Below are 11,146 nucleotides of genomic sequence, written 5' to 3' on the forward strand. Positions count from 1 at the left end.
TAGATAGTGTACCAGATGAGGATACAGCAATACAACTCTATCATCAATTGTCGAGTTTGTGGGGACGAGCTGGAATGCATGCCAGACAATGGTTGTCGAATTCCGTAAAGTTGCTTGAAGAAGTGCCTCAGAAGGACAGAGCATCAGAAATCAATCTGGATGAGGGACACTTGCCATCAACAAAGACTTTTGGTGTATTGTGGTCATGTTAGAAAGATATGTTTATGTTCAAGGTTCGGCAAGATATTGATACAGATCTGACAAAACGTCAATTCCTGAGTAAGATAGCAAGGCTTTTCGATCCTATGGGGTTTCTGGGACCATTCACAATCAGAGCAAAGATACTTATGCAGGAAATGTGGATAGAGAGCTTAGATTGGGATGATCCATTGGCCAGCAATTTGAATGAGAAGGCTCAACAGTGGTTTAGTGAACTTGGTCAATTAGTCAATATTGAGGTACCACAATGTCTTCGTCTTAATCAGAAGAAAAACATAGTGTCGTGGACTGTGCATACATTTGTCGATGCTTCTGAAGTCGCATATGGTGCTGTAGCTTATGTCAGAAGTACATATAGTGATGGACAGGTCTCGTGTCGATTGGTAGCTGCAAAAACAATAGTCTCACCATTTGCTGCAATGAGTATATCTCGATTAGAATTGGTTGCAGCTGTTCTTGGACTGAGGTTGTCACTAGCAATTAGCAGAATTCTAGATATTCCGATTTCTCGAGTAGTGTTGTGGACAGACAGTATGAATGTGCTTTGGTGGATTCGTGGTCGAAGTAGAAACTTCAAACCCTTCGTAGCAAATCGAATTGGAGAAATTCAAAGTTCGACAGAAACTAGACAATGGTGTCATGTCCCAACAGCAGCTAATCCCGCAGACATGCTCTCTAGAGGAATACCTGCTTCAAAGCTCGTCAGTGAAACTTTCTGGTGGGAAGGTCCTGACTTTCTTGGATTGAATGAAGAAAACTGGCCAGACAAGAATTTTCAAGTTGCTATAAAGACTTCTGACATTGAGGTGAAAAGGCCTTTTAGGACTTTATTTGTTGCTCATCAAAACGATCTGAAATGGAGATTGGATCCAAAACAAGTTTCAAGTTGGAGAACATTGACACGAGTTCACGCTTGGGTTAGTCAGTTTATCAGAAACTGCCAGATGTCAAAAGATGATAGATTGTATGGCGAGTTGCAACCAGATGAAATAGAAGATGCAGAAATTAGTCAGATAATCTTGACACAACAAGAGTTTTTCCCTGAAGAGTATTCAGTTCTCAAAAAGGGGAAAATATTACCTCTGAGAAGTAAACTAATTGGGCTACAACCGTTTATTGATGAAGATGGAGTTCTTCACATGAATGGACGTCTCAAATTTGCACATTTCTTATCGCATGATGTTCGAATGCCAATTATATTGCCTCGAAAAAGTTGGGTTACAAAGATGATTGTAAACAACATCATGAAAAAGGGCATCATGTTACAGGAACTAATCAGACACTAGCAAGTTTGTCGAGTCGTTTCTGGATAATCAGCTCTTGAAGAGATTCGTGAGTGGGAAAAAGAGTGTTCTGAATGTCGAAGGCGGAAAGCTAGACCTGCAAGACAAGTGATGGCTCCTCTAACTAATTCAGATTTAGTCTTACAGCATTCAGTCATTGTGCAGTGGATTTTGCTGGACCATTTATCACCGTTCAAGGCAGAGGAAAACGTAGAGAAAAGCGGTATCTCTGCTTATTTACATGTTTGTCATCGAGAGCTGTACATCTTGAAATGGCTTATAGATTAGATACTGATTCATTTCTAAATGCATTATATCGGATGACAAGTCGACGGGGTGTTCCGGAAAAGATGTTGTCCGATAATGGAACAAATTTTGTAGGAGCTGTAAAAGAACTTCGTGAGCTGGCTGATAAGTTTGATAAGAACAAATTGCTCCAATCTGCAGCAAATCGTGGTATGCAGTGGAATTTCAATCCTGCAAGTGCACCCCATTTTGGTGGGGTCTTTGAGTGTATGATTAAGTCTGCAAAACGGGCGATATATGCAATTTTAAGTAGTGCTGATGTAACTGATTAAGATTTAATGACAGCGTTTGCAGGAGCAGAAGCGTTGATTAATTCGAGGCCGTTGACATATCAAAGTGCTAATCCAGATGACAATATTCCGTTGACACCTAATCACTTTTTACATGGTTGTATTGGTGGACAGTTTGCTCCAGAATCCGTTGACAAGAGTGATTTTCATCCTAGGAAAAGATGGAGAAGACTTCAGGAACTTGTGAAACATTTCTGGGAAAGGTGGTTAAAAGAATGGCTACCTAGTTTGAATTCGCGGAAGAAGTGGTTCAAGTCTGAAAGGGACATTCGTGTAGGTGATGTTGTGATAGTAGTGGCTACAGACATTCCTCGTGGTCAGTGGCGTTTAGGGCGAGTCATAGAAGTTTTTCCCGGGCCAGATGGTCATGTGCGTGTGGCAAAAGTGCAAACCACGGATAAAGTATTGCTGAGACCTATTACCAAACTTTGTCCATTAGAATGTGATGTCGAAGAAGACTGACATTTCTAAATAGTGATGTTTACTGACAGTTCCAGTTTGTGTATAGTGTGTGGACATAGTGCTGATAGTTGAAGACTCGTTAAATTATGATTTCGTTTCCGATTTCCGTTTCCGAGTCCCAAAAACAGAAAATTAAAGAAAGAATACCAGTTTCCGGTTTGAGTGAAAAGGAGCATGGTCTGTTGTTGTTTTTTGGTTGGTTTATCGTGGACAAAATAACTGGAAATAGATGATGAATATGTTGGAAGTCATCGAAACAATACACATATTAACCTACTGACAAAAACAAATTTGCGGGAACAAAGTAGAGGAAAAATAGTTTTTATTTTTTCCAAATCAGTAAACCAAAATAGAGTATCATAAAGAAAACTGTCCATGTGTAGGGATCTTTATTATTTATTTATTATTATTATTATTATTATTATTATAAGACTGACAATTACATAAATCATTACTCTTTACTATACTACAGTGGTCAATTTGATGTGATTACGTCATCATGATGGAAGTCCAAGCCACACATGAACGCTATGTGCTTAGTAGTCCAATCAGCATTTACAGAAAGCAATTACGGAAGACCAAGCGATTTAAGAAGTGAAACCTTTCATCATAAGATACATGTATTACTAAAGGTCATTCCATCTTTACACTTTATTTACACCTCTCCATTAAATTTCCATTACAGAATATCATCAAATAATGAATAAACTAACACGTGATTCACACAAGAGGACAGGATCTCTTTTTCACTGTTCTTCGAAGGATTTGTGTCAGCGTCACTCCGAGTTTTGTCGTGTTGCTCTATCCCTATCAGGACTTATGACTGTTTCTTCGAGGATTTTTTACTCGCACTCTTTGAGGACTTGTTTTTGTGCCCTTTCCTGGAAGATGACCTAGATCTGTGTTTAGATTTATCTTTTTTTCTAGAAAAAACAAAACAAAATGCAAACAAAACAAAACAAACAAAAACAAACACACTAGAACTCTAGCAGTATAGTTGTTGTTAAAGTATAAGTACTATTAGTAATGGCGTCTAACTGTATTTAGCTCACTAAGTGTAATCAGTAGTAGTAATACCCGGTCTATAGGGTATATCAGTTTCACTATTGCATCATCCAAGATGGCCGACAAACTGCGCAGTGGTGGATGATGCAAGGTGATGAAATCGCTGACGTCATGAAGCCACGCCCCCAATGATGAATAGTTCTTAAACGTATGCAAGCAAACAAATAGTAGTGAGACGGATACACATATTTTAACAATTAAGATGATCACCATAATCTACTTTGTCAAACAGTTTTAAATACAGCTTATATTTTTGAGTGTAAGTTCATTAATTTTATTTGAGAACATATTAATCATCAGCTATTAAATTTCAAACGTGTTCTAGTGGCGTTGATAAACAAAAACAAACAATAGTAGTAATAGTATTATTAGCGGTAACAGTAGTACTTGTAGCAGTAGTAGTGGTATTAGTAGCAGCAGCAGTAGTAGTAGTAGTAGTAGTAGTATATTAGCAGTCAACTAGTAGTAGTGGTACTAGTACTACTAGTAGTAGTGGTAGCCAAAGTAATAATAATTAATACATCAATGTACTATAGTGGTGTCGTTAAACAAAACAAACTTTAAATAGAAATAACTAGTAGTGGTGGTAGTGATAGTAAAAGTAGCAGTAGTAGTGGAAGTAGTAGTAGAAATATTAGTAGTAGTAGTAATAATAGTAGCAGTATACAAGTAGTAGTAGTAGCAGAAGAAGCAATAGTACTACTAGTAGTAGTGATAGTAGTAGTAGTAGAAGAAGAAGATGTAGTAGTAGTAGTAGTAGTAGTAGTAGTAGTAGTATGAGTGTTATCAATAATATTTTCAAAGCGAATTCTGCTCACTAAGTCTAATTAATCACTTATTGGACGTACTTTGAGCGTGATCGGGACTTTGACTTCTTTTTCCGTGTGCTCTGACCCAGTGCCTGAGGGCTAAATATAAAGAGAATTAGTTGCAGATGTATCAAACAGTCAAACACAAAAACAAAACAATAACATTTAAATATTTCAGATATTACGTTAGATAGTTTTATTTATTGTTCGCTTGGCAATGTATGTTACATATTTTTAAATTATTTGTTCCATAAATTAATTTTTTTATATTTGTGAAACCAAATACCTTGATATTTATTTTCATTCATATTTAATACTTGATTATACCGATGTAAAATACTGTCTTCTAATCCTTCATTGTTTCTCCAAATATAACAATCTTGCTCATAATGTATTATGCATGTTTTATCGTCATTTCTTACCAACTATCCTAACAATACAATATCACCTGCACAAAACAAAATCAATTAAGGATCAGTAAATATTTACTGTTGGTTTTTTAATATGAAAAGAAACCATACAAAAACACCAAATGCCCCCAAATTATTTTGCCAAGTCTCTGAACTCGAATCCTGGAACACATATTGCTCAAGTATCCCAGACCCAGCACGCTAACATGGCTAACGTGGACGAAAAACCGAAAACCCAACCGAAAATTAAAAAAACAAAACACCATCCCATCCTTAGTTCATGTGAGGTTATATATGCTTCACATATACAGGCGTCGAAAGATGCCAGTGACCTGAGGAACCAGTTATATATTCATATTTCAATTTAACTTAAACATGTGTATAATGTTCATTGCACTATTTCATAGAATCCTGATCCAGGTTTGGGTGGTTGATGAATAGTCGATCAACAGAGAAACTTTATCAGCTTTTGTCAGAATATAAATCTATGGACGTGAGATGCGAAACGGGAGGGTGTGTGCGGGTGGTATAGAGCTCAGGACCAGAAGTAATAGTTGTAGTAGTAGTAATAGTAGTCGCAGTAGTAGTGGTAGTAGTAGTAGTAATGGTGGTAGTGGGAGTAGTAGAGTTAGTGGTATCAGTAGTAGTAGTACTAGTGGTAGTAGTGCTAGTAGCAGTAGTGGTAGTAGTAGTAATAGTGGTAGTAGTATTTGTATTAGCAGTTCAGTATTAGCCATCAGTAATAGTGGTAGTAGTAGTAATAGCGGTGGGGGTGGTAGTATTAGTGGTGGTGGTTGTAGTAGTAGTAGTCATGGTGATAAGAGTAGTAGTGATGGTAGTACCTAGTAGTAATAGTGGTAGTCATACTGGTAGTTGTGGTGCCTTGATGGTTGTGGTGGTAGTGGAAGTAGTGGTATTATTAGTAGTAGTAGTTGTGGTGGTAGTAGTAATAGTAGTAGTAAATAGTAGTGCCAGATGGTGATGCTGGTGGTAGTTGTGTCGATAATAGTAGTATTGGTAGTGGTGATGGTAGTAGTTGTAGTAATAGTAGTAATAATGGTGGTGATACTGGTAGTTGTGGTGCCGTGCTGCTTGTGGTGGTGGTAATAGTAACAGCATGATTTACCCTGCATCATCAAATTGTACATAGGTCTTCCCGTCTCTAGGTTGTTGTCGACGTCTTCTGTAAGAAAGCAGATAATACACTATTACTGACATGGAACAGTCCTGAACACAGATCAAAACCTTATTGTTGTCTTTGAATATTCCTTGTTTTCTGTTGGAACACATATCAACAATACCCTATTACTATCTTCAAATATTCCTGGGTTTTTTGTGACAACAAAGATCAATATCCTATTACTGATTATTCCTGGTTTCCTGTTAGAACAGAGATCAGTGCTCCATTACTGACTTGGAATGTTCCTGGTTTTCTGATACAACGCAGATCAATATTCCTTGTTTTTTGTTATAATACAGATTAATACACTCTTACTGACTTGGAATATTCCTGGTGTTCTGTTATGCTAAGCAGACACCGGCCCGACAAGACGGTTTTGCGGGTGATAACGTCAATGTGACAAAAATCTGCACTATTTGGCAGAACGTTCTTTTCAGTGCACATGAAGCCGACGCGATTGTCGAAGCTCAATAAAATTGAGGTGGAAATACTTTAGTGTTCTTCAAAGTGATTTGTGAAAAAGCTGCTTCTGCTTCATATTTTACTATGCTGGTGGTACAAAGGCGGCGTCGTCGACAACAGTCCAAAAGGAACGTGTGGGTGCGGCTACACATTTTAATGAGGAAAAACTCTTAATACCTGGGTTAAAACACCATGAGATCCCAGGGTATACTAACCTTTTTAGAATGCCGCCTGACATATGTTAATCCTTAGCAAATTCTATCTCCCCAATAATATAGAAGTCTGATACAAACTACAGAGCAGCTATTACCACAGGAGAACGACTTGCTGTGACCCTTCGGTTTTTGGCTACAGGTGAGCGCTGTGTATTGTGAAGGGACGATTTAACAGGGTTTTCAGAGGACTGTGTTCGGAGATGACGGTTGTCATGAGTGAATAATGTAGGCCCTAAATAATATATGCGTGGTCAGAAAATGTGATAGATATAATAAATAATAATTACTACTTATTTTCAATATTTTCCGTACTCGAAATAGTTTTCAGCTGTTGCTGTTTACTGTCTATCACAAGAGCCCCGATTTAAAGGTATAACATTGCTCCCCAAAGTCATGCCTCCCTGCTAATAGTATACCCGTATAAAACTGCTGGGGGGTTATAATATACCAGTATAAAGCTGGCGCCAGGACAATAATATACAAGTATTATATTACCCCTTCAGTATAAGCCCCCTTCCACTGTGCTTAATTAATTGTATATGTTGACTGGCGACTAATTGTTATATATGCACATAATGTATCTGGCCACTGATCACAGCATTAGCCTAAGGGGGATACCTCTTAGGTATTGGAATCAAAAATTACCGTTGTCTTGACCTAAAGTACAATTCACGGGTTATGATCGAACAAATGTCAAATATTGAGCGGTTAAAGATCCATGTACCCATGCATGTGGTGCGCTGCGCACCTCTTTCCCCATCTCAGACACTCGCGGTGTGTTGTATCATACAGCTGAGGCTTCAAACAGCTATATAAACTAAACTCTATGGTGACAAAGGAGATCTGAAAAGACAGCTCATTTCATTTTACAGACTGAAGTTAACTATACTGGTGTAGCTTAATTGTGAAAGAAAGAAAAAACACACCCCAAAAAACAAACACTCACAAATGTTCTTTTCATAATCCACATGAAAACAGATTTTGTTTCTATTTAATGCAAACCAAATGGAATGATTGATAAAAAATATTTAAAATGGAGTTAGGTTCGAGGCACAAACTTACGACATGTACTTCCTTTCCAATTTCCAACGCAGTTACACTTCTTACAGACATCGTTAGGACTTCCGCCATTTTGACACTTTAGTTTGCAAGGAGCTGTAATAAATGTTAACCTGTTATGGCTAGCTCTTTCATACTTGATCACATGTCTCAAGAGCTGTACCACCATTCTAACAAGTTGTTTCACAATCTCCTACAATGAACACCTTACATTTAATAAATATTATCCTCCATCGACCATACTGATGTTACAAATGTGACCAGTACATGTCTCAAGAGCTGTACCACCATTCTAACAAGTTGTTTCACATTCTCCTACAATGAACACCTTACATTTTCACATTCTCCTACAATGAACACCTTACATAATAAATATTATCCTCCATCGACCATACTGATGTTACAAATGTGACCAGTACATGTCTCAAGAGCTGTACCACCATTCTAACAAGTTGTTTCACATTCTCCTACAATGAACACCTTACATTTAATAAATATTATCCTCCATCGACCATACTGATGTTACAAATGTGACCAGTACATGTCTCAAGAGCTGTACCACCATTCTAACAAGTTGTTTCACATTCTCCTACAATGAACACCTTACATTTAATAAATATTATCCTCCATCGACCATACTGATGTTACAAATGTGACCAGTACATGTCTCAAGAGCTGTACCACCATTCTAACAAGTTGTTTCACATTCTCCTACAATGAACACCTTACATTTAATAAATATTATCCTCCATCGACCATACTGATGTTACAAATGTGACCAGTACATGTCTCAAGAGCTGTACCACCATTCTAACAAGTTGTTTCACATTCTCCTACAATGAACACCTTACATTTAATAAATATTATCCTCCATCGACCATACTGATGTTACAAATGTGACCAGTACATGTCTCAAGAGCTGTACCACCATTCTAACAAGTTGTTTCACATTCTCCTACAATGAACACCTTACATTTAATAAATATTATCCTCCATCGACCATACTGATGTTACAAATGTGACCAGTACATGTCTCAAGAGCTGTACCACCATTCTAACAAGTTGTTTCACAATCTCCTACAATGAACACCTTACATTTAATAAATATTATCCTCCATCGACCATACTGATGTTACAAATGTGACCAGTACATGTCTCAAGAGCTGTACCACCATTCTAACAAGTTGTTTCACAATCTCCTACAATGAACACCTTACATTTAATAAATATTATCCTCCATCGACCATACTGATGTTACAAATGTGACCAGTACATGTCTCAAGAGCTGTACCACCATTCTAACAAGTTGTTTCACAATCTCCTACAATGAACACCTTACATTTAATAAATATTATCCTCCATCGACCATACTGATGTTACAAATGTGACCAGTACATGTCTCAAGAGCTGTACCACCATTCTAACAAGTTGTTTCACAATCTCCTACAATGAACACCTTACATTTAATAAATATTATCCTCCATCGACCATACTGATGTTACAAATGTGACCAGTACATGTCTCAAGAGCTGTACCACCATTCTAACAAGTTGTTTCACATTCTCCTACAATGAACACCTTACATTTAATAAATATTATCCTCCATCGACCATACTGATGTTACAAATGTGACCAGTACATGTCTCAAGAGCTGTACCACCATTCTAACAAGTTGTTTCACATTCTCCTACAATGAACACCTTACATTTAATAAATATTATCCTCCATCGACCATACTGATGTTACAAATGTGACCAGTACATGTCTCAAGAGCTGTACCACCATTCTAACAAGTTGTTTCACATTCTCCTACAATGAACACCTTACATTTAATAAATATTATCCTCCATCGACCATACTGATGTTACAAATGTGACCAGTACATGTCTCAAGAGCTGTACCACCATTCTAACAAGTTGTTTCACATTCTCCTACAATGAACACCTTACATTTAATAAATATTATCCTCCATCGACCATACTGATGTTACAAATGTGACCAGTACATGTCTCAAGAGCTGTACCACCATTCTAACAAGTTGTTTCACATTCTCCTACAATGAACACCTTACATTTAATAAATATTATCCTCCATCGACCATACTGATGTTACAAATGTGACCAGTACATGTCTCAAGAGCTGTACCACCATTCTAACAAGTTGTTTCACATTCTCCTACAATGAACACCTTACATTTAATAAATATTATCCTCCATCGACCATACTGATGTTACAAATGTGACCAGTACATGTCTCAAGAGCTGTACCACCATTCTAACAAGTTGTTTCACAATCTCCTACAATGAACACCTTACATTTAATAAATATTATCCTCCATCGACCATACTGATGTTACAAATGTGACCAGTACATGTCTCAAGAGCTGTACCACCATTCTAACAAGTTGTTTCACAATCTCCTACAATGAACACCTTACATTTAATAAATATTATCCTCCATCGACCATACTGATGTTACAAATGTGACCAGTACATGTCTCAAGAGCTGTACCACCATTCTAACAAGTTGTTTCACAATCTCCTACAATGAACACCTTACATTTAATAAATATTATCCTCCATCGACCATACTGATGTTACAAATGTGACCAGTACATGTCTCAAGAGCTGTACCACCATTCTAACAAGTTGTTTCACAATCTCCTACAATGAACACCTTACATTTAATAAATATTATCCTCCATCGACCATACTGATGTTACAAATGTGACCAGTACATGTCTCAAGAGCTGTACCACCATTCTAACAAGTTGTTTCACAATCTCCTACAATGAACACCTTACATTTAATAAATATTATCCTCCATCGACCATACTGATGTTACAAATGTGACCAGTACATGTCTCAAGAGCTGTACCACCATTCTAACAAGTTGTTTCACATTCTCCTACAATGAACACCTTACATTTAATAAATATTATCCTCCATCGACCATACTGATGTTACAAATGTGACCAGTACATGTCTCAAGAGCTGTACCACCATTCTAACAAGTTGTTTCACATTCTCCTACAATGAACACCTTACATTTAATAAATATTATCCTCCATCGACCATACTGATGTTACAAATGTGACCAGTACATGTCTCAAGAGCTGTACCACCATTCTAACAAGTTGTTTCACAATCTCCTACAATGAACACCTTACATTTAATAAATATTATCCTCCATCGACCATACTGATGTTACAAATGTGACCAGTACATGTCTCAAGAGCTGTACCACCATTCTAACAAGTTGTTTCACAATCTCCTACAATGAACACCTTACATTTAATAAATATTATCCTCCATCGACCATACTGATGTTACAAATGTGACCAGTACATGTCTCAAGAGCTGTACCACCATTCTAACAAGTTGTTT

The 11,146-nt window shown here is 37.2% G+C and overlaps 1 protein-coding gene across 1 annotated transcript; it reads left to right on the plus strand.

The window, feature by feature from the left end:
• Positions 1–305: 305 nt before the first annotated feature.
• LOC121372971 lies at positions 306–1,505 on the plus strand. The gene has a single exon (XM_041499410.1). It carries the CDS (start codon positions 306–308, stop codon positions 1,503–1,505), a length of 1,200 nt encoding a protein of 399 aa, XP_041355344.1.
• The last annotated feature ends 9,641 nt before the right edge of the window (positions 1,506–11,146 follow it).

The sequence above is a fragment of the Gigantopelta aegis genome, chromosome 5, assembly GCF_016097555.1.
Source record: "Gigantopelta aegis isolate Gae_Host chromosome 5, Gae_host_genome, whole genome shotgun sequence".
Classification (NCBI taxonomy): domain Eukaryota; kingdom Metazoa; phylum Mollusca; class Gastropoda; order Neomphalida; family Peltospiridae; genus Gigantopelta; species Gigantopelta aegis.

Excerpts from the sequence above, each read along its gene's own strand:
- LOC121372971 (XM_041499410.1), top strand. The coding sequence starts at position 306 with ATGGGGTTTCTGGGACCATTCACAATCAGAGCAAAGATACTTATGCAG.